The sequence below is a fragment of the Gopherus flavomarginatus genome, chromosome 1 (assembly GCF_025201925.1).
Source record: "Gopherus flavomarginatus isolate rGopFla2 chromosome 1, rGopFla2.mat.asm, whole genome shotgun sequence".
NCBI classification, from domain to species: domain Eukaryota; kingdom Metazoa; phylum Chordata; order Testudines; family Testudinidae; genus Gopherus; species Gopherus flavomarginatus.
The window spans coordinates 308,434,604-308,459,565 of NC_066617.1; the positions used below are offsets into that span (position 1 = coordinate 308,434,604).

The 24,962-nt window shown below is 41.7% G+C and overlaps 1 protein-coding gene across 1 annotated transcript in view; it reads left to right on the forward strand.

Moving 5' to 3' along the window:
• The window catches only part of RGCC (regulator of cell cycle), a 31,995-nt gene extending 11,795 nt beyond the window's left edge, over nt 1-20,200 (forward strand). Inside the window, exons 3-5 of the mRNA XM_050951984.1 lie at nt 13,083-13,196; nt 17,921-17,983; nt 19,817-20,200. Of these exons, the coding sequence (XP_050807941.1) occupies nt 13,083-13,196; nt 17,921-17,983; nt 19,817-19,824 (185 nt within the window). The 3' untranslated portion in view covers nt 19,825-20,200. The remainder of the gene's footprint in view (nt 1-13,082; nt 13,197-17,920; nt 17,984-19,816) is intronic.
• Nucleotides 20,201-24,962: the final 4,762 nt, after the last annotated feature.

Here is a 24,962-nt window from a genome sequence, read left to right on the forward strand (position 1 = left end):
GGGGAAGTTGCACAAAGCTGGAAGAAAACTAGTGTGCCAACATTTGAATAAGGTGAATGGGATGATGCAGGCTAATTATAGGCTTGTCAGTCTGGTATCAGTCCAAGGCAACAGAATGGAGTGGTTGAATGGGACTCAATTAATAAAGAATTAGAGGAGGGTACTATAATTAATGCCAATCAACATGGGTTTATGGAAATAGATCTTGTCAAACTACCTTGATATCTTTTTTTCATTAAGATTTCAAGTTTGGTTGATAACCATAATAGTGTTGATGTAATATACCCAGACTTATATATGGCATTTGACTTGGTACACCTGACATTTTGATTAAAAACCTAGAATTGTATAGAATTAACATGAGACACATTAAATGGATTAAAAACTGGCTAACTGATGGGTCTCAAAATGTAATTGTGGACAGGGAATCATTATCAAGCAGTGCATTTCCAGCAGACTGCTGTATGGATCAGTTCTTGGCCCTAGGCTATTTAGCATTTTTATCATTGACATAGAAGAAAACACAAAATTATCACTGATAAAGTTTGCAAAAATTGGAGGTGTCATAAATAATGAAAAGGACAGGTCTCGCTTGCAGAGATGTCTGGTAAACTGGGTGCAAACAAACAACATATGTTTTAATATGATCAAATATAAATGTATGCATCTAGGAACAAAGAATGTAGGTCATATTTAAGGGATGGAGGACTCTATCCTAAGGGGTAGGGATTCTGTAAAAGATTTGGAGGTTATCGTGGATATCAGCTGAACATCAGCTCTCAGGGTGCCGCTGTAGGCAGAAGGGCTAATGCTATCCTTGGATACTGTAGTGGGGTGTACTAGACCTTTTAAGAATAAAGGGGCCCAGAAGGCCCCATTCCAGGTCTTGGAATGAACAAAAGACCAGAAAATAGCATGGTCGTGGAAGAGAGGAAGCTGTCTTGGGGATTTATGAGTTGGATCCTGGGTGCGGGGGGTGGAGGGCAGGGGGCAGAAACCACAGGACACTGTTTCCTTTAAGGGCCAAGGATCAGGAGCCCTGTTGTGTAGGGTGGAGCAGGGCTCCCCTCTCTTCCAGCCAGTCAAAAGGAGCTCTGTGGAGGAGGGCAGTATATAGACTGTCTTCTTCCTCATAACAAGGGAGACACTGACAGGAGAAGGAAGCCAAACCAAATGGGCTTAGCTCCAGTGAAAAAGTGCTAGGACTTATGGCTTTAGGTGGAGCAGACTGACAGAGGAAGAGCTCTAGGTATGGCAGCAGAACAAGAGCTAAATATGAACTGTTGAATTACATAAGAATGGCCATACGGGGTGAGACCAATGGTCCATCTAGCCCAGTATCCTGTCTTCCAACAGTGTCTGATGTCAGATGCTTCAAGGGGATGAACAGAACATGGCAATTATTGAGTGATCCATCCCGTCATTCAGTCTCAACCTCTGGCAGTCAGACGCTTAGGGACATCCAGAGCATGGGGTTGCATCCCTGACCACCTTGGCTAGTAGCTACTGATGGATCTATCCCCCATGAACTTTTCTAATTTATATTTTGAACCCAGTTATACTTTTGGCCTTCATAACATCCCTGGCAATGAATTCCACAGGTTGACTCTGTGTGTGTGAAGAAGTACTTCCTTTTGTTTGTTTTAAATTGCTGGCTATTAATTTCTTTGGGTGACCCTTGGTTCTTGTGTTATGTGAAGGGGTAAATAACACTTTCTTATTCATTTTCTCCCCACTGTTCATTCTTTTATAGATCTCTATCATATCCCATCCTTAGCTGCCTCTTTTCTAAGCTGAACAGTCCCAGTCTTTTTAATATCAGAGGGGTAGCCGTGTTAGTCTGGATCTGTAAAAGCAGCAAAGAGTCCTGAGAATTAAACAAAGACTATGAATGGCTTGCCAACTACAAAAGCAGTTTCTCCTCTCTTGGTTTTCACACCTCAACTGCTGGAAGAGGGCCTCATCCTCCCTGATTGAACTAACCTCATTATCTCTGGCCTGCCTCTGGAAATTTCCACTACATGCATCCGATGAAGTGGGTATTCACCTACAAAAGCTCATGCTCCAATATGTCTGTTAGTCTATAAGGTGCCACAGGACTCTTTGCTGCTTTTAGTCTTTTTAATCTCTCTTCATATGAAAACTATTCCATATCCTTAATCATTTTTGTGACCCTTTGCCGTACCTTTTCCAATTCCAATGCATCTTTTTTGAGATGAGGTGACCAGAACTGCACACATTCAAGTTGCGGTCATACCATGGATTTATATAGTATATTTTCTGTCTTATTATCTATCCCTTTCCTAATGATTCCTAACATTGTTAGCTTTTTGACTGTCAGCGCACACTGAACAGATATTTTCAGAGAATTATCCACAGTGACTCCAAGATCGCTTTTTTGAGTGGTAACTGCTAAGTTAGACCCCAGCATTTTGTATGTATATTTGGGATTGTTTTCCAATGTTTTTTACTTTGGTTTTATCAACATTGAATTTCATCTGCCATTTTGATGCCCAATCACCCAGTTTTGTGAGACCCTTTTAACTTTTCACAGTCTGTTTTGGACTTAACTGTTTTGAGTTATCTCCAGACTTTGCCACCTCACTGTTTGTTCCTTTTACCAGATAATTTATGAATATAATATATTGAACAGCATTGGTCCCAGTACAGATTTTTGAGGGATTCTGCTACTTACCTCTCTGCACTGAAAACTGACCATTTATTCCTCTCCCTTGTTTCCTATCTTTTAATTAGTTACTGATCCATGAGAGGACCTTCCCTCTTATCCAATGACAGCTTACTTTGCTTAAGAGCCTTTGGTGAGGGACCTTGTCAAATGCTTTCTGAAAGTCCAAATACACTGTATCAACTGGATCATTCTTGTCCACATATTTGTTGACCTCCTTAAAGAATTCTAGTAGAATTCTGAGTATGAACTTGTTATTGGGGAGTCATTGAGGAGTGTTTGGATTATTTTGTGATTATGGACTCTGAAGACTGTGAACTCTATTTGATGTTAAACGAGCCCCAGTTAGGGGTGCTGCGAGCCACAACAGAAACTGTGTGAAATGCTTAAGGGGCCTGCAAGAGGAGGCTAACAAAGCCAGGATGCCTGCAAAGTGACTGTGACAGATCTCTGGGTACCCAGGACTGTGGGTCACCTTGTTAGCCCCTGCCCTCAACACGAGGGAGTAGTAACAGGGTATCAGCTCCTAACACCACCAGCCTTTCAGCCACTCAAGCACTCTCCATTGGGCTTTGCGAGTCATGTCTATGCCTTGTGGGTTAACAAGAGCTTTCTGTAGATACCTTACATGATACCCCTTATGGATAAATACTCTGCAAGCCATGTTTGGTGTAGTGAGTTTGTCAGGTCTGAGACAAAAGTTGTTTACAAAGAACAGGGGACCCTTTGCCAAGGGGTCTCTGTATCACAGTGACCAGGTCTCGGTAAGTGGCTATTCTGCTATAAATACATAAACAGGGGAATCCCAAGTAGGAGTAGAGAAGTTATTTTACCTCTGTATTTGGCACTGGTGTGACTGCTCCAGGAATACCACGTCCAGTTCAGATGTCCACCGTTCAAGAAGGGTGTTGAAAAATAGGAGAAGGTTTAGAAAAGAGTCAGAAGAATGATTAAGGGAATTAGAAAATATGCCTGATAGGAACTCAGTGTATTTAGTTTAACAAAGAGAAGGTTAGGGAGTGACTTGATTATAGTCTAAAGCATCTACATGGGGAGCAAATATGTCATAATGGGCTCTTCAGTCTAGCAGAGAAAGGTAAAACACAGTCAATGCTTGGAAGGTGAAGCTAGACAAATTCAGACTGGAAATAACAGTAAAAGTAACTGACCATTGGAACAATTTAACAAGGGTTGTGGTGGAATCTCCACCACTGACAACTTGTAAATCAAAATTGGATGTTTTTCTCAAAGATATGCGCTAGGAATTATTTTGAGAAAGTTGTTATACAAGAGGTAAGACTAAATGGTCACAATGGTTCCTTCTAACCTTGGAATCTGAATCAATACTAACAATGATTTGCCTAAAATGGCTAGGATGGTTTTCAAGGTAGGAGAAATGCATTCATCTGACCAATAACTTGACTTTCCACCAGTGAATGGGCAGGTGTATTTTCACCTGTTGAGAATGATCAAACTTGAACTCTTAATGAAGAAACAAGCCATGATAGTACTTGAGATGACTGGAGGATGACAATTCCATTTTGTGGCAACTTTTGAGGTTTAAAAATTTGCTTTTGCTCTGTTTGGGAACAAAACCAAAATCTTTAAAATGTTTATGCAAAATCTTTCTCTCTTCGCGCTAGACTCCCAAACCCTTAAAACTCTGTAGAAGCCAATACAGCTCCGTGAAACAGCATATTTTAGTGAAAATGTTCCAACCAGCTCTAGTTAGTAACCATTGCAGAATGGGTTGTCAGTACTTTGACTGCTTGGAAAATGGAGAGAGAATACTACAGAAATTGTTTTATAATTTGTCAGTCAAACAGGGTTGTTAAAAATTCAGATCTTTATATAGTTATAAAGAAAAATAATTGTGCAAATAGCCCTAGATCAATTTACAAACTACTAAAGCTACTCCTTAATTAAAACTTACTTAATTTATTCAAATTTCCCTTGCAAGTATTCAGCAAAAGGGGCATGTTATTCGTTCTAGTTACCTATAAACTGAACAGAAACTTGTGAGTTGAAATGCTTTAAGCCCTGGTTTGAAATATCCTCTATCATTATATGTGGTGACAGGATACTACAATGAGGACTGTTTGAAAAATACATATACCTCATTCAATTCAACTGGTTCTAAAAGCTTTAAAACAAAATTGCTTGAAATTAGTTGTGGTATTCTTTCCAATTGTAGTGTACTGAAAGCGTTGGTACACCTCTACCCTGTTATAATGCCACCCGATATAACACGAATTTGGATATAATGTGGTAAAGCAGAGCTCCGGGCAGGGCGGGGCTGCGTGCTCCAGCAGATCAAATCAAGTTTGATATAATGCGTTTTCATCTATAACGCGTTAAGATTTTTTGGCTCCCGAAGACAGCGTTATATCAAGGTAGAGGTGTATTTGGGCATTCTTCTTCACCAGTGTTTCAATGGACTAGACTCTTGGCCTCAGTGCTTTTTATTTGAGGTGCTGTGAGCTATTCGACTTTATTATAATACCAATGTTTATGCTGTCATAGTTCAAGTTGTCTGTATCTTCCACTGTAAATATCCTACTCATGGTGCATGTAACTTGGCTATAAAAATGTTGTTTTAGTTGAAACTTTGTCTACAGGCTGATCTCGAGGAAACATGTAATGTTTTTAAATGTGACTTACAATCTGTTGGGCCTTACTTGATGTACAGTACAACACCAGAAAGACTCTCATAATTAGAGGAGCGATGTCAATTGGATTTTTTTTTAGATTGGATAACTTTAAAAAAGGTGTCTGAGGGACCACCTTTTAAATAGTGCATTTAGAATTTTGCTGCAAGCATCTCAAAACTCTTCTCTAATCACAACTGTGACGTTTCAGGTGGATTGCATTTGATTTGGAAAAGTTGGGGTGGAAGTATAGGAGTGAAGAAGTCAAACTGAGATCATAAAAGAGGGCTAGAGATAAGCAACTATCCCTAGTCTTTTGAATGAGGAAGCCCTGAAAATGACTTTCATGCTGGTAAGCTGCATTCCCACTTAACATATGTTGTTTGAATGCTGCTGTCTGGAGAGAACTGTGGTGAGCCTGTTACACTGCATTGCTGGATAAGCCTATGGAGTTGGTAGGAGGCCTTGTCTACCTTGAATAGGAACTGAGGTGGCATCTGTGAGACACCAGGAATATGTAGCTGATAGAAGAGGAGCAAGCAAATATGCTGGGAGCCCTCCATGTGTTTTCTCTGTGCGTACCTTAGCAGATGGGGGGGGGGTTAAAGCTACCATGAGAAGAGCAAGCAGACAGAACCAGCATGAGATTTAGGCCTGCTGTGCACCTAAAACTTAGATTGACCTAGCTACATTGTTCAGGACTGTGAAAAATTTTGTTCCCTCTGTGACGTAGCTAGGTTGGCCTGACTTCCACCACAGATGCAGATAAGTCAACAGAAGAATTCTTCATAGGATCTTCAGCCACTACCTCTCAAGGACGTGGATTTACTACAGTGACATAAAACTCCCTTTTGTTGCTTTAGCAAGTGTCTATGCTACAGCAGTATAACTGCAGCAGTGGCACTGTAGTGCTTGTAGTGCAGTCATGCCCAGGGAAACACCAAAAAACAAGCACAACTAAACCATCTGTAGGCATCCCACTTAGGCAGAATCACCATCTGCACTGAGCAGCAGCCATTGGTCTAAAGCATAATGAGGTTTAAATTTGTCTCCTGGGAGATGTCCTAATTAAATGAAGTGTATTACTGAATTCAGATTAAAATGTTAGTTTTGTAGAACTACATTTTTCAGGTGGTTGGCTCCTAATGTGGGAGCTGGCAGCTCTTGGTTTCTTCAACACAATAACAACTCTTCCATTCACTGGAACTGTGACTAATACTTTTCAAGAACTGGGTGTCATGGGACCATTATTCTGAAAAGAGGCACAGGTCCCCTGGCCTCAGAAGTGTTGATGTTTTTGAAAAAAACTAAAAGCTTTGCCTCATATCCCAAATCAAATAACATTTATAAGGGGATTAGATCTATTGCTTTTCCGTAACACATTCAGCCTTTTTCCACAAGTCATAAAATAAGAGTGCAGAATGTCATCTTTGGAGGAGGTATCATGGGGTTGGCATCTCTGAGCCCTGTATAAAAGAACTATATTAAAAAATATATCCAAAGACACAAGATCTAAAAAAGCAGAGGGAACAATATAAAGAATTATAGGCAAAGGAAATGAGATGTTTATAGATGAGCTTTGAAGAAAGGTAGAGTAGATTAGGCAGAAAGAGGGAGAAGAAATTTATCAGAGGTAGGAACAAATGACATTTCAATCCTCTATGGTAGTCAGATTGTGTAAAGTGTCAGAAGCGGCTGTTGCTAATAATAGTGGCTGATGTGCACCTCTGCTCTCAACGTAATTTTGCATTTATTCAGCATTGACATTGCAATTGCAGTGTTACACCCTGACCCTGCTTTTGTGGGGTGTAGTTGGCTACATGTTTTTTAATGGTATTTTTAAAACAGTTCAGTCTAACATTTTTTCTGGTCACTGTGAATCAGGCAGGGCACATGAGGACTTCAGTGAGGTTGGGTAACTACTGAATTTGATGGAATTACACAAGGGATAAATTTGGCACACTGTGACATTTCTCTCTCCCGTGCTTATTCTGGACTGTGTCTAATGCTTCTTCCAGAAATTATTTGTCTGAGAGTGCAGACATTTACCATATGTGTAGTTTGACATCTATATTTAAGGAGGGGAAGCTCCAGTCAGGCCAACGGGGACGCCTGTGTGTGTGTGTGGCAAATTCCGTGCCTACCTACAGGGGTGCCGTTTCAGATTTTTCTTTTGGGGGAGCGGGGGGGAGTGTCAACTTTAATTGTAATTCCAGGGGCTACTTAGGCAACTGAAAACTCTTGTTTTTTGGCAGATAACTTAGAAATTATCTGAGAGGTGCACTGTATCTAATTCCTATATCAAGAAAGAAAAATAAATATTAGACCCACTCATCTCTAATACTAATGTGTTCTGACCAGTGTTCCCTCTTATTTTTTACATCCATATGCAGAATGGTATTTTTGTTACGTGCACCAATATAGAGGTGAACCTTCATATTGGTGCACATAACAAAATTCATGTGGTGGGGGTGGGGCCAAGGGGTTCAGACTGTGGGCGGGGGCTCAGGGCTGGGGCAGAGGGCTCCAGGATGAGGGCTCTGGGATTGGGCTGGGGATGAGGGGTTTGGGGTGCAGGAGGGGGCACAAGGTTGGGGCAGGAGGTGTGGGCTCCAGCTAGGGGTGAAGGCTCTGGGGTGAAGCCTGGGATGAGGGATTCTGGGTGTGGGAGGGAGTTTAGGGCTGGGGCAGAGAGTTAGGATGCAGTGGGGCATGGGCTCTGGGGTGCAGCTGGGGATGAGGGGGTTGGGGTGCAGGCTGCTCTGGGGCTGTGGTGGGGAAAGAGAACTCTCCCCGGCTGCAGCAGCTCCTGTGGTGCTGGGCTGGGCTGAGGGAGGGGCTCCTCTCCGCCAGCTGTGGCAGGTCCGTGCTGGGGCCGGCGGGGAGAGATGCCAGTTCTGACATCTCGTGGCAAGTCATTTAAGGGACACTGGTTAGATTTAAAACTTTAATTTATATCCTTACTCAGATAGTCTTACTAAAGTCATAGGGGACCATCATGGTCATCTAGTCTGACCTTCTGCACATTGCAGGCCACAGAACCTCATCCACTCACTCCTGTAACAGAACCGTAGCCTCTGGCTGAGTTACTGAAGACCTCAAATCATGGTTTAAAGCAGGGGTTGGCAACCTTTGGCACACGGCCCATCAGGATAATCTGCTGGCGGGCTGCGAGACAATTTGTTTACGTTGACTATCCACAGGCACGGCCCCCTGCAGCTTCCAGTAGCCATGATTTGCCGTCCCGGCCAACGGGAGCTGCAGGAAGCGGTGCAGGCTGCAGGGACCTGGTTTAAAGACGTCAAGTTACAGAGAATTCACCATTTATGTTCGTTTAAATGTGCAAGTGACCCATGCCCCGTGCTTCAGAGGAAGGTGAAAAACCCCCAAGGTCTCTGCCAATCTGACCTGGGGAAAAATTCCTTCCTGACCACAGATATGGTGGGCAAAACCCACCAGGCAGATACCTGGGAAAGAATTCTCTGTAGTAACTTGGAGACCTCCACATCTCATGTCCCTTCTCCAGCCGTTTGGGATTTTTGTTACAGGCAGTCACTGATGGGCCACACGCCATTGTAGGCAGTCCTGTCATACCATCCCCTCCAGAAACTTATCGAGCTCAGTCTTGAAGCTAGATAGGTTTTTTGTCCCCACTGCTTCCCTTGAGAGGCTGCTCCAGAACTTCACTCTTCTGATGGTTAGAAACCTTCATCTAATTTCAAGCCTAAACTTGTTGATGACCAGTTCATATCCATTTGTTCTAGGGTACACATTGGTGCTTAATTTAAATAACTCCTCTCCCTCCCTCCTATTTATCCCTCTGTTTTATTTATAGGGAGGAATCATATCTCCTCTCAGCCTTCTTTTGGTTAGGCTAAACAAGTCAAGCTCTTAGAGTCTCTGCTCATAAGGTAGGTTTTCCATTCCTCAGATCATCCCAGTAAGCCTTCTCTGCACCTGTTCCAGTTTGAATTTTGTAAACATGGGAGACCAGAATTGCACACTGTATTCCATATGAGGTCTCACCAGTGCTCTGTATAATGGTAGTAACACTTCCCTGTTTCTACTGGAAATACCTTGCCTGAAGCACACCTGGATCACATTAGCTTTTTTCAAAGCTGCATCACATTGATGGTTCATATTCATCCTGTGATCGATCAACACACCCAGGTCTTTCTCCTCCTTTGTCACTTCCAACTGATAAGTCCCCAGCTTATAGCAAAATTTTTTGTTGTTAATCCCTAAGTGCATGACCTTTCACTTTGTACTACTAAATATCATCCCATTTCTATTACTCCAGTTTATAACGTCATCCAGATCTTCTTGTATGATATTTCAATCTTCCTCCGTATTGGCAATACCTCACAACTTTGCATCATCCAGAAATTTTATTACCACACTCCCACATTTTGTGCCAAGGTCAATAATAAAAATGTTAAATAAGATTGATCCCAAGACTGATCCCCGAGGAACATAAGAACGGCCGTACCAGGTCAGACCAAAGGTTCATCTAGCCCAGTATCTGTCTACTGACAATGGCCAATGCCAGGTGCCCCAGAGGGAGTGAAGCTAACAGGCAATTATCAAGTGATCTCTCTCCTGCCATCCATCTCCATCCTCTGATGAACAGAGGCTAGGGACACCATTCTTTACCCTTCCTGGCTAATAGCCATTTATGGACTTAGCCACCATGAATTTATCCAGTTCCCTTTTAAACATTGTTATAGTCCTAGCCTTCACAACCTCCTCAGGTAAGGAGTTCCACAAGTTGACTGTGCGCTGTGTGAAGAAGAACTTCCTTTTATTTATTTTAAACCTGCTACCTATTAATTCATTTGGTGAGCCCTAGTTCTTGTATTATGGGAATAAGTAAATAACTTTTCCTTATCCACTTTCTCCACATCACTCATGATTTTATATACCTCTATCATATCCCCCCTTAGTCTCCTCTTTTCCAAGCTGAAGAGGCCTAGCCTCTTTAATCTTTCCTCGTATGGGTCTCTCTCCAAACTCCTAATCATTTTAGTTGCCCTTTTCTGAACCTTTTCTAGTGCTAGAATATCTATTTTGAGGTGAGGAGACCACATCTGTACGCAGTATTCGAGATGTGGGCGTACCATGGATTTATATAAGGGCAATAAGATATTCTCAGTCTTATTCTCTATCCCCTTTTTAATGATTCCTAACATCCTGTTTGTTTTTTTGACCGCCTCTGCACACTGCGTGGACATCTTCAGAGAACTATCCACGATGACGCCAAGATCCTTTTCCTGACTCGTAGCTAAACTAGCCCCCATCATATTGTATGTATAGTTGGGGTTATTTTTTCCAATGTGCATTACTTTACATTTATCCACATTAAATTTCATTTGCCATTTTGTTGCCCAATCACTTAATTTTGTGAGATCTTTTTGAAGTTCTTCACAATCTGCTTTGGTCTTAACTATCTTGAGTAATTTAGTATCATCTGCAAACTTTGCCACCTCACTGTTTTTACCCCTTTCTCCAGATCATTTATGAATAAATTGAATAGGATTGGTCCTAAGACTGACCCTTGGGGAACACCACTAGTTACCCCTCTCCATTCTGAGAATTTACCATTAATTCCTACCCTTTGTTCCCTGTCTTTTAACCAGTTCTCAATACATGAAAGAACCTTCCCTTTTATCCCATGACAGCTTAATTTACGTAAGAGCCTTTCGTGAGGGACCTTGTCAAAGGCTTTCTGGAAATCTAAGCACACTATGTCCACTGAATCCCCCTTGTCCACATGTTTGTTGACCCCTTCAAAGAACTCTAATAGATTAGTAAGACACGATTTCCCTTTACAGAAACCATGTTGACTATTGCTCAACAGTTTGTTTTTCTATGTGTCTGACAATTTTATTCTTAACTATTGTTTCGACTAATTTGCCTGGTACTGACATTAGACTTACCGATCTGTAATTGCCGGGATCACCTCTAGAGCCCTTTTTAAATATTGGCATTACATTAGCTAACTTCCAGTCATTGGGTACCGAAGCCGATTTAAAAGATACAAACTCCACTAGTAACCTCCTTCTAGCCTGATGGTCATACTGAGGGATGAACTTATTGTAGTCTCCTCTTCAACCAGTTCCTGTTCACCTTTAAGTGCTCATATTAATCCCCATCTTCTCCAGTTTAACTAATAATTTCTCATGTGTAATGGTATCAGGTGCCTTTCTGACATCCAGGTAGATTAGATCTACTGCATTTCTTTTGTCTAAAAAATCAGTTATCTTCTCAAAGAAAGACATTAGTAACTTTGTTACTACTTCCTGAATACAACAATTGAAACAACTGTAGAATCATAGAATATGAGGGTTGGAAGGGACCTCAGGAGATCATTTAGTCCAACCCCCTATTCAAACCAGGAACAATCCCCAACTAAATCATCCCAGCCAGGGCTTTGTCAAGCCTGACTTTAAAAAGCTCTTAAAAAAAGGAGATTCCGTCACCTCCCTAGGTAACCTATTCCAGTGCTTCACCACCCTCCTAGTGAAAATTTTTTTTCCTAATATCCAACCTAAACCTCCCCCACTGCAACTTGAGACCATTACTCCTTGTTCTGTCACCTGTTACCACCGAGAACAGTCTGGATCCATCCACTTTGGAACCCCTTTTCAGGTAGTTGAAAGCAGCTGTCAAATTCCTCCTCATTCTTCTCTTCTGCAGACTAAATAATCCCAGTTCTGTCAGCCTCTCCTCATAAATTATGTGCTCCAGCCTCTTAATCATTTTTGTTGCCCTCTGCTGGACTCTTTCCAGTTTTTCCACATCCTTCTTGTAGTGTGGGGCCCAAAAGTGGACACAGTACTCACCAATGTTGAATAGAGGGGAATGATCACATCCCTCGATCTGCTGGCAATGCTCCTACTTATACAACCCAAAATGCCGTTAGCCTTCTTGGCAACAAGGGCACACTGTTGACTCATATCCAGCTTCTCATCCACTGTAACCCCAGGTCCTTTTCTGCAGAACTGCTGCCTAGCTACTTGGTCCCTAGTCTGTAACAGTGCATAGGATTCTTCCGTCCTAAGTGCAGGACTCTGCACTTTTCCTTGTTGAACCTCATCAGATTTCTTTTGGCCCAATCCTCTAATTTGTCTAGGTCCCTCTGTATCTTATTCCTACCCTCCAGTGTATCTACCACTCCTTCCAGTTTAGCATCGTCTGAAAACTTGCTGATTGTGCAGTCCACGCCATCCTCCAGATCATGAATGAAGATATTGAATAAAACTGGCTTCAGGACCGACCCTTGGTGCACGCCACTTGATATCGGCTGCCAACTAGACATGGAGCCATTGATCACTACCCATTGAGCCCAATGATCTAGCCAGTTTTCTATCCACCTACAATTACTTTCTATCATTTAGGCTACTTACTTTTTGCACTGCACCAAATTTGGAACAGATCATTTAACTTTAGGAAACATCCCAACAGCCCTTTCTTATCATAATCACCTGTTAATCAGTCTGTTTATAAACAAAATTCTGACTCCCTGCCTCAGGGGCACAAGCTGGGAGCAACACATCTCCTTTCTCCTCTGCTGAACTCATTGCATTGCACACTATGGCTGCCAGTCTGAGGCTTGCAATTTGGGGGAGGGGGCAACGCCCCCCCAAACTCCACCTTTGATGTATACATATTTTGTTTGTTTTGTTACTGTTATAAACTTGCCATAGGCATTGGGTCTTAATTTCTAATACTTAGAATTTGTCTTACAGGTGCAGATTCACTCTACAGAAACAGTTTTAGCTTCAGTGATGAAAAACTTAACTCTCCAACAATGTCAGTTCCAACTCCTACTTTACCATCTCCAGCAATAACTCCTTGTAAAGGTAAATCTCATAGTAACTTTAAGTGTTTAAGTTTCTTCTGAACTCTGAGTGCTGCAGACTCATCTCTGTAAAATGTTAATCTACTGATATTTAAGATGTGAATAAGCTTCTGAGTGTTAGTATTAAGACTACTTCAAACAGAAGTCCTACTAGTATCTGTGCTAAACACAATGGCACATTAGGTGCAATGTCTGCAATAACCAGTGGTTCACAGGTGGGCCTGCCAACTCTATTAGCTGTGAATCTACAGCATTAAAGGAAACATTAGTTTTTGGCTGATCTAAACTTGTGATTTGTTTTGCTAAATACTTCCTTGAATGGGTTTATTTTCACTGAAGAGTTAACTCATGTTACAACTTGAATGTACACAAAATGCTTAACTTGAGTGCAGGGGTGCTTTTAATGTGAGTTGTCTGGCCTGTCATGGCAGATAGGCTACAACTTGAGTTAGCAGAACTTGTCAGCTGCTGACACAATCACTCTTTGCAGTGTCACTGCTCTCACTTGACCTAGGCTAACTTGAGAGGCCTTAACTTGCACGAAGATAACTTGAGTTACCTTACGTCTTTTCTGAAGAGTGATGTCTGCACTGCAGCTGGGAGTATGCTTCCCAGTGCGGATAGGCAGACCTGTGTTAGCGCTGCTCGTGCTAGCATGCTAAAAATAGCAGAGTGGCCAAAGTGGTCCAGCTAGTGGGTTACATACCCGGGGGGCTGGGTGGGTTTTTACTCAAGGGGCTAACCTGAACTGTGTGCCATGGTCATGCTGCTATTTTAAGGTGGTAGAGTGAGCAGAGCTAGCATGGATCAATCTGCCCATGCTGGGAAGCACTCTCTTAACTTCAGGGTAGATATACTCTAAGCCAATGAAAGGAACAGGCATATATTCATGCTACACAGAGCTTTCACATAGAGTAGCACCTCAGAGTTACAAACTGACTGGTCAACCACACACCTCATTTGGAACCGGAAGTACGCAATCAGGCAGCAGAGACACCCTTCCTCCGCTGCCTTCCCCCCCAAAAAAAAGAAAAAGAAAAAAACCAATACTGTACAGTACTGTGTTAAATGTAAACTACTAATAAATAAAGGGGAAGTTTAAAAAAAGATTTGACAAGGTAAAGAACTGTTTCTGTGCTCATTTCATTTAAATTAGGATGGTTAAAAGCAGCATTTTTCTTCTGCATAGTAAAGTTTCAAAGCTATATTAAGTCAATGTTCAGCTGTAAACTTTTGAAAGAACAACCATAACGTTTTGTTCAGAGTTACATACAATGTCCATTCCCAAGGTGTTCGTAAGTCTGAGGTTCTACTGTACTTGCTAAAGTATTTTGCCCACCTTCATTTATATTATCTGTATACATGTATGGAGACCTACCTGTCACATTCTGGGGTGCAATCTAGACAGCCCCACAACCTTGGATGCCTCACAGTTCTCTGCTGTTGTAGCTCCCCACTGGGCTGCTCAAAAACAGTCTACCAGCATGCAAGTCGCACCCTGAGTGTTTGCGTATAGCTACAGACCTGGTCCAGCAGCTCTGATCCAAGTAGCCTGCCAGTCACACTCTGGCTTCCACAAGCCTTGGTTACTACTTGCATCCCCAATACACTCCCAGACCTGAATTTTCCCAGACACCTGTGGTCTGCACTGTCCAAACCTCTCCTGGACATTTCAGATATAAAAGGTCTGTTGCCCCTGTAAAGGGCCAATATTCAAGTTTACTGCTTTAACTGGAGTTACCAAACAGTTCAGTTTAAACACAACATTGGATTAGTTTAGATTTAATAATAAAACAAGTTCATTTAACTACAAAGAGAGAGGTTATAAGTGAATACAAATATATGGTAGTATATTCAGAAATGGTTACAAGAGAAATAAAAATAAAACACTTTCTAGTAGCTAAAACATAACAAGCTAGATTTGGTTTGAGGTAAAATCCTTATCACAGGTTCCAAGCAACATGGTTGAGCAACTTCTCAGGCCAGGCTCTCCCCGCAAAGTCTTACGTGAAAGAGAGAGTCTGGGGTGTGTTTGCCCCTGACTTTTATAGTCCAGTCACCCTTTGAAATGCAAATTTCTGAGGATTACCCATAGATAAAGTTCATTCCAGCTGTGAGGAAGCAGACATGGAATCTCATGGTGAAAGAAGTTCCATGCTGCTGTTTGCTAAAATGCAGATTGATCTGTTCCTGCGTCCCTTCATTTGCCAAAGAATAGCCACTTGACAGGTGATTGCCAATCAACTTTGATGACACATGGCTAGAGGTGTCAGCTTGTCCTTTATATTTGAGAAACCAGTTTACTCATTTCCCTGACTTGTCTGGTAAACAAACTGTAATCATAATTTCAGTGTATCTTCATAACTCTTAATACACATTTTATACACACATTGCACAAGAATATAAATGATCAGTGTGCTTTTAGTTTTTAAATGATACAGTAACTCCTCACTTAGTCATCCCGGTTAACGTTAAGTATTAGAGGGGTAGCCGGGTTAGTCTGGATCTGTAAAAGCAGCAAAGAGTCCTGTGGCACCTTATAGATTAACAGACGTATTGGATCATAAGCTTTCGTGGGTGAATACCCACTTCGTTGGATGCATGTAGTGGAAATTTCCAGGGGCAGGTATATATATGCAAGCAAGAACCAAGCTAGAGATAACAAGGTTACTTCAATCAGGGAGGATGAGGCCCTCTTCTAGCAGTTGAGGTGTGAAAACCAAGGGAGGTTAATGTTGTTTCGTTGCTGATCAATTAGGGAACGTGCTCATCTAAAGGTGTGCGATGCTCCCTTCTAACGTCATTTGGCAGCCACCTGCTTTGTCCACAGCTTGCAGAAGAGCAGCCCGTTGCAGCTAGCTGGTGGGGGCTTGGAACACGGTGGACGGGCAGCTCCCCACTCCACTAAGTTCCCTGTTCTGCAGCCACCCAGCAGGCTATCAATTTCAGCTGTCCCTCCCCCACTGCCATGTGCTGCTCCTGCCCTCTGCCTTGGAGCTGCTCCCAGAGACTCCTGCTTGCTGTGCAGGGGGGAAGGGAGCTGGGTAATGTCAGGATGTCCCCCTCCCCCCTGACCCTGCACCCCACTTACCCCCTTCTCCATATAGAGCAGGGAGGGGACACAGACGGAGAGAAACAGAGAGAGCTTGGGGCAGCAGCTGTCATCTCAACTTCCTGATCCACTTAAAAAGACAATGCGCTTAAGAGTGGGTCAGCTTACTTAAAGGGGCAGTGTGCATATCTCTCTCCCACACACAGGGTGTGTGTCTGTCTCTGTCTGCTGTGCTGTCGCCCCTTCCTCCTGTTCGTGCTGCCTTGTGTGAGAGGCTACATTAACAACAATGTGTTAACCCTTGAGGTCTCAGCTGAGTGCTAGTTCACCATTTAGCAGCAAAGCATGCCCTGGGAAATATCCCTCCCTCTTCCACCCTCTAACTTCACCACCTCAACGAAGCTTCACAATCATCATAGCTGTGAACAGTATTAAATTGTTTGTTTAAAACATATACTGTGTGTATATCTATATAATATATAGTTTTTTGTCTGGTGAAAAAAATTTCCCTGGAACCTAACCCCCGCCTATTTACATTAATTCTTATGGGGAAATTGGATTTGCTTAACATCATTTTGCTTAAAGTCACATTTTTCAGGAACATAACTACACTTAAGTGAGGAGTTACTGTACCTCACAAGGCATATTTTGTAGAAAGATTAATTCAGTAGCGTGTAGGGTGTGAATACAGAGGTGCTCAGGGTCACACCTACCCATATGTGAACACACATGCTGAGATGCTGTATATTTAATTTAAATTCCTTACATAAACTAAGCTAAGGCAATATTAAGGCTGTGCAACTGAGCACCCATTTCAGGGAATGTGGAGGGATTTACTTAGGAAGAAAGATAAAAAGCTATATATGTACAGTTTGATTAAGCCGTCTAAGGGGAGGTGGGGACATAATCTTACAAATACCAGAAGGCTGTAAATAACAAAGAGAAGAATTAACTATTTAACTTGGTACTAGGGGGTAATAATGAGAAGTAATGGCATCCAATTAAGCTGGCAGCAGAGACTCAGCAAAGAATTAGACTGACTATCCGGAAGCTGTTCCTGAGAGCAAGGTTTATTTAATTGTGGAATAGTCTCTAGAAGGAAGTGATAGAAGCTACTTGCAATATTAAAAAACTGGATTGGACAGAATACTAGAATTTATACATAAATATACATATACATAAAGCAGTGGACATCTAAGAGTGATGGAAAAAGCTTAACTTCTAATTTTTTAAGGAAACAAATTAGTTTTGCTCTAATGTCATCATGTGAATAATTCCCTTAAATAATATCAGAGTTGTAGCCGTGTTAGTCTGGATCTGTAAAAGCAGCAGAGTCCTGTGGCATCTTATAGACTAACAGACGTATTGGAGCATGAGCTTTCGTGGCTGAATACCCACTTCGTCGGATGCATGTAAAGGAATCAAAATTTTAGGCCAGATATCAGGACAATCTTTTCTCAGAAACATTTGGACATTGCAGTAGGACTATTAAAGGAAGAGGTCAAGGAACCCTCTCTGAAGATAATCAAGAAGAGATTAGATACTACTGGGAATAATGTTGGGAGTTGTCCTTCAAAATTCAAGTGGTTTCTAATGATCTTTATTTGCCTCAGTGGCAGAGACTTACATTTTTCACTTATCAGGAGTGCTGACCTTAGGCTCTTATTTTGCAGCAAAACTGGGAGACACAAAAGAACTAGAAGACTTTATTGCTGATCTTGACAGGACATTAGCAAGTAAGTAGATTCACTGTGTGTGGTACCTTAAAAATGATGGAAGTCAAAGTATTTACAGTACAGAATATCAACAGAGATGGGGTTGCGGGATGGAAACAGTATTTTTACATAGAATATTAGAGTTCTTTTTGTGTCTTTTGTTGTGGGAGAAGTAATGGGGTAGAACATGGGGACAGATCTGCCTTTGTCCATGTATTTATACTTTTAGGTCTCCATAGTCTGCTTTTCCTGTCTGATAGTGTGATCATGTGCTACATAGACACTCTCATTTATCCCCTCCCCTCCCTCCTTGTATATATTCCCACTTTTTAGCAGCCAAATTCAACTTGATTTGGACTAACACTTTCTTACATATAGCATTTTTGGAACATAAAACAAACCATATATCATGAAGTTGCTTTGACAGTGCACCTATTATGCAAGCAAGAGTTCTTCAAAAACTGATTCAACACAGTGAAAAAACAGGCTTGTGTTTCATAGTCCTGTAAGTCTAAATAACTGACCAGTAACTATGAATGACTGGTATAAATGTAAATATTAGACTGCTATCATTGTCTTTACAAAATAATTATGGAAAGGAAGTCCATGCCTTATACTTTAAATTAAAAAAAAATAATAATCAAAAAAATCAGTTGATCTAGTCTCCATTAAATATAGACCAAATTTGTCACTACCTGACAATCTGTTGTTCAGTTACACTATTCTTTGGCTCTTCATCAGGCTATGGAAAAACACTTCTCTTTTTAACTATTGTGTTACATCTATTCTCACAGTTTGCCTGTGTTGTTCATTTGGGCCATGGTCTTGTATTCCTTTGCTTGCAAACAGAGTGGTGAGCCCCCTGGGGCCTAAACAGGCAGTACAGACAAAGAACGAAAGATGTAACACACATTGTTAGTTTGTGTTTTAAATCCTTTGTTTCCCCTTCTTTGTAGTTTTTAAGCCTTAGTTGATTTGCCTTGAGTTTAACTCAAGACAACTTCTTTTATGATCATAAACTTGTGTTACAATCTGGCTTATTTGTGTTTAGCCCTTGCTGTCTTCTCACTTGTATCTTAATTCTGGCCTAGTTTCACTTATTTTAAGTATTTTCTTATTTACTCTCTTTTGCAAAGGATCCACTCTAGAGCTATCCATTCTTTCCCAGTGAGATTAAATTTGATTAATCTGTAGACTCTTTTCAGAAAGGCAGAGAGTCAGGAAATTTGGTATTCAAGGAAGACCGAAACCCAAAAAGGAGAGTCTGATACAACCTTTTCCTTGGGTTTTTGCTGCAAGGGCTTTCACAGCTGTATTGCAGGTGATTTTCTTGGGCTGCCTGTTTCATACTGACTTCATTAAATTATCTATTTCCTAATGCAGAGCAAGTTGAGAGGGTGAATGTCCCCTGCTGCCGCTATATAGTGCATTGTAATAAGCCAATAGTCCATGGTTTTTCAACCCTGTCTTATTCATTCACCATGTAACCACCTCTACTTTCACATGCCAACTTTATCTTTGACTCTGTAATGCAGTGAAAAAGGCCAACTTCGGTCTTATATTACTATCACATATTTTGAGTTCTACTATATAGATGGGGTTATGCAACAACCTACACTTACTTATGCAGATGCTTTTGGATACCTAAGACACATATTAGAACAGTGATTTTCTTAAACCTTTACAATCTTTATAATTTTTTGGTTTCTGTATATATATTTTGGCTTTCTCCCCTTTCACATCAGTTAAACAGCAGACAGTTTAAGAAACGGGACATCAAATATGACATTTTGTCAGTGAAACGTCATCTTGTTAAGTGTAACATTTGGGATCTCTCATCTTTGATGTTTACAGGTATGTGAAGCAAGGGGATTTTTGGCATCATCCCTGTCTACAGATAATTCCTCGAAAGATGCAATGAAGACCTAATGCTATGGATCACTGAAAGCCGCTGCCATGTCTGACAACTGTCAGCTTTGCCATCCAGCATATTCATCTTCTGAACATAACAATAGTCACCTTCTCTAAGCATTTAACTGATAACATCAGTTTTGTTACTTTGCAGCAGGCAGGATCAGATAACTTAAATGTGCTGATACTATATTTTTTCTTTAAAATATAGCTTAAAAGCAATTTTAAATTAAAATTTATGAAAATATATTTGTAATTTTATATAGTTGGAAACTTTAATGCTTTTAATATATTTTTGTATACAAATAAAACTTGAACTGAAATGTAGCTGTCTAAAATCTCTCTGTGGGTTTAAGAAGATTGAAACTTAATAATAAATTAAACTCATCTCAGTTCCTGAGACTATGCATCAGATTTTAAAATTTCTGATAACTTATTTCACAATAAGCAAAATAACAAAATGCAGGCTTTATGCAAAACTTGACATTTTTCTCAGTTATAGAGCCAAAGTTGGTTAAATGTGAGTATTAAATGTTAAATGCCTAGGGAATAGAATCAATTGAGCCAAATGCTGATCTCACACTAGAATAAGTCTGGTGTAATTGTACGGACTTCAGTATCCGTTAGATTTGGGTATGTGTGTGTGGAAGAGCTTTCAAGCCCTATCTAAGAGACCCCCTTAATGAACTTCCAAGCTTTGGTGGTGTCGTTTAAATTATTGAATGCACCACTCTAAATCAAACACTGATTGGGAGCCAACACACTTAGGCCAAGATATTTAAAGGTGCTTAGGCCTTGCAATGCTGAGTGGAGCAATGCCTAAGTGACAATTCCATTGACTTTCAGTAAGATTTAGGCTCCTACATACCTAAGTCATTTTCAAAGTGTGACTTAGCCTGTAAGTCACTTATGGTCATATCCACACAGGTATTTAGGTAACTGCCTTTTTGGGTGCCACTGCCTGTAAGCATCTTAATTTTTTGCTTGTCAGCATTCGCAAAGCCACCTAAACATTGATGCTGCCCCACAGCTAGTGAGCCCTTACTGAAGAAGAGGCCCCAAATAGGATTCTCAAAGTGGGTGAGGGAATCAGGGCTGGCATTATGACATAGAAAGTAGGGCAATTGCCCAGGGCCCCACATCAGAGGAGGCCCTCGTGAAACTAAGTTATGAGTGGGGGAGAGGGGCTTCAGCCCCAGGCGGTGAGGCTCGGGCTTCGGCAGGGTGGGGACCCACTCCTTAGTTTCTGCCTTTAGGCCTCAGCAAGTCCAATACCGGCCCTGGGGAGAATGCCTATCTCGTCAGCAGGGACTGATTCTTTAAGCTCTGAGCATGCTTAAAGCACTGAGAAAAAGCTAGATAGTAGGGCTGTCAAACAATCAAAAAATTTTATTGTGATTAATTGTAGTTTTAATCGCACTGTTAATAGAATACCAATTTAAATTTATTAATATTTTTGGATATTTTCTACATTTCAAATATATTGATTTCAGTTACAATGCAGAACACAAAGGGTACAGTGCTCACTTTATATTATTATTGATTACAAATATTTGCACTGTAAAAAAGAAACAAGTGCAATCTACAAGTTGAAGCATAAAGGGGCATACAAATGTTTAGCTTATCTCGCATGTAAATACCTTGCAATGTTGGCTACAACTGTGCCATGAGAATGTCTGTTCTCACTTCAGGTGACATTGTAAATAAGCGGGCAGCATTATCTCCTGTAAATGTAAACAATCTTGTTTTCTTAGCGGTTGGCTGAACAAGAAGTAGGACTGCGTGGACTTGTAGACTTGAAAGTTTTACATTGTTTTGTTTGAGTGCAGTTCTGTGAAAAAAATTCTACATTTGTAAGTTGCACTTTCACTATAAAGAGATTGCACTACAGTACTTGTATGAGGTGAATTGAAAAATACTATTTCTTTTTTATCTTTTTTACAGCACAAATATTTGTAATAAAAATATGAGCACTGTGCACTTTGTATTCTGTGGTGTAATTCAAATCAAATATATTTGAAAATGTAGAAAAACATCCAAAAAGATTATTATAAAACTGCAATGGCACTAATTTAAAATGTAGGAGACCTAGGTTCAAGCCTTCTTCCAAGAAATATTTAGTGATGTGATGTTTCTCTGTTATGAAAGCATGAAGGGGCTGTAAACCCACCCTAATGATTTCCTGGACTTAGGGGGCTCCTGGCAAGCATAGAGCTGGCATGGCTATCTCAACATCCCATCTGCCACAGCCCATGAGGCAAAAGGCATATCAGGGATGTGTTGGGGGAAGGAGGGGAGATGGCCAGGATGCATAGGCTGAGAGTGGCTAATGGGGGCTCAGTCTCACTCACTCTATTTTTCTGAGTCATGCTGCCATCTATGCACATACCCAGCTCAGCAGGTAAAGCCCCGCATCCAGTAGTGCCAGGGTCCTGGAGGGTAGTGTGGCAGACTGGCCTTCATAGGAAGAAGGCCCTATCTGCAAACTTGATTCCTGGCAGATGGTGCTGGCTCCTAGCTCTTGAGTGGCTCTTCCCTGAAAGGTTCACTGGGATGGGGGCAAGAGTCCAGGAAGTGGGGAGAGACTGGGGAGGAAAGGAGAGTCCAGGGAGTGGGGGAAGAGAGCCTGAGGTGATGCGGGAAGGGAGTCCTGGAAGGAGGGGAGAGATTTGGAGGCAACAGGCAGAAGGGGAGAAGATTGTGAAAGGACTCGGGGGGGGGGGAGGGGGAAGGAGAGTTCCTGGGGAAGGAATGGGGTGATTCTGAGGTGATGGGGGAATCCCAGGGGAAGTGGAGTCCTGAGGGAAGGAGGGATTCTGAGATGAAGGATGGTAAGGGGTGTCCCAGGAAGGAAGGGGAGTCCCAAGGGATGGTGGAGCTCCTGAGACCCTGTGTTCAGGGTACCAGGAGAGGGGACAGGGCATGGCATCGCAGGGATATGGCCCTGCCTGCATATAGAGGCACATGTCAGGTCTTCCTGGCAGGTTCCTCTGAATCTACAAGTGTTGAGAGCCAACCTTCTGGAGGGGGAGCAGGCCCAGCCCAGCCCAGCCGGACAGGAGCTGCCACTGCAGGGTGAGTGGAGGGCAGGCTTAGCCCTGGCACCCCAAAGAATATTTTCACCACCCACCTATGCTAGAATGTTCTTATATCTCAATTTATTCCCAGTGGTGGAAATGGGCCCACAGAGGCCTTTGCAGGTGGGGGGTGCCAGTTAAGGTTCAGGCTGCTCCTTGTAAACTGCACTGGTGTCCTGGGACTTGCCAGGGGCCATTTTGGACAGGGAAGATGCAATCTCTGCTTCAAGCTCAGCTCAGGAGGATGGATGAACTGGTCCCTTAAAGTTGATAGTGCCTGATCCTGATCTCACACTGATGTAATTAAACTGAAGTCAATGGAGTAAAGCTGATGTGAGATCTATTGTCCCAGACCCATTGTCTCAATAAAGTCCTATGCCCCTGATTTCCTAATATGGGTTCCTTGCCCACTCATTCTCCAAAGACAGACTCTCCTGTCATGCTGTGAGTTAGGAATAGGTTCTTTTCATTTGCCCGTCCCACCTCCCTTGTATGAGTTTTGATTTACTATCTCACTACCAGCTCAGGTAAAAGCCCTGCCTAAAACCTGGAAACACCCTTTAAAAGTAAATGCAAGATGGTGTTTGTTTAAAAGCCCATCCCTTTACATTTTCTGCTGCAGACTAGAGAGGTAATCTTCCCATTGGAGTGTAGATTGGAGAAAACTAGTTTCAACAGTGTTGAAGCAGAATTTAAACTCAGACAGATGAAACAATTAAGGTAGAAACTTAAAATGGAAGGTTAGCATGTAACTCCAAGCAGATAATGAAGCAACAAAAGCCATGAAGAATTGTTTTAGCTGTTGTGCTTAAGGCATTTCAAAATCTGTACCTAGTGAAAAGAATCCAATTCAGGAAAGTAACACTTGTAATCATGCCTAAGATCTTCCAATATCTGTTCATTTGGCAACTGTACAGTAGGAAAAAAAATCAAGCTGAGGCATTAGGCATGCTTGCTCTGGCAAAGGAGGAACAATATGAAAATTCAAGCCTTCAGGAACAAATTTTCCTTTTGGCTACCCTAGTATAACTGAGAGGAGAATATGGCCTGTCCTGTTTAAATTCTTGAATCCTAGTGAGGCTCTGTGTTCCAACTCTAAGGGAATGTTTCTAATATGCTCAGTGAAGGGGATTCCTTGATTAGGCTGAATCTGAAAGTGCTGTCTTTTGGGAGAAGTTCTGTGCCTTTAGCAGATAAAAAAAAATCTTCCCTTTTTGTTATTTTAAGTAATATCATTAGATTTATTCTGGAAAAAATGATATTTACACAACTTGAAAAAAATGACATCAGTTTCACCATCTCCATTTTGTCACTGATTCCCTGGTTACTCACAGCCACAACACAAGTCAATAGGAGCTGAGCTTTGACGATAAAGCACTATATAATGCCAAGTGTTCTGAAAAAGTCAGGTCCCACCTTGATTTGCAGCACACTACGTTAGCAGGTTCTTTTGACCTTAATCTTCCTGGCTCAGATCCATGAAAGGCCATAGGTTCTGCAATCCTGAGGTTGCAACTCTGTCTAGAACAGTCACTCTGATCCACAAAACCTGAGTGAGGCACCTAGGCTCCCTGTACAATTGATGGGAAGAGGCAGGCACTTTAGACTCCCCACAGCCAGCGTGCAACTAAACTAGCCAATGGGAGACACTGAGGAAAGGCCACGCCTCTCGCAGGGATAGGCACCTAAATCCAGACTTCAGCGAGACATCTCTCTCTGCTTGTGATCCTGGAGCCTGGGGAAGAAATGTGGCAAGTCACAAAATAGCCAGCAAAGGACCTCCATGGTAACCTTTAGCTTAGTGGATGGGGTATTAACCAAGGATGTGGGACACCCCCAGTTTAAGTCCCCCCTCCTCCTCCAGAAGGGGAAAAAGGGATTTGAACAGGGATCTGCCACCTCAGGTGAGTGTCCTAGTCACTAGCTATTCAACTAATTAATTAAGTAGAACAACTTCAATAAGAAAGATTGGACTGTTCTGATGTGGGTGTCTCAATCTCTCCTACTGAAGT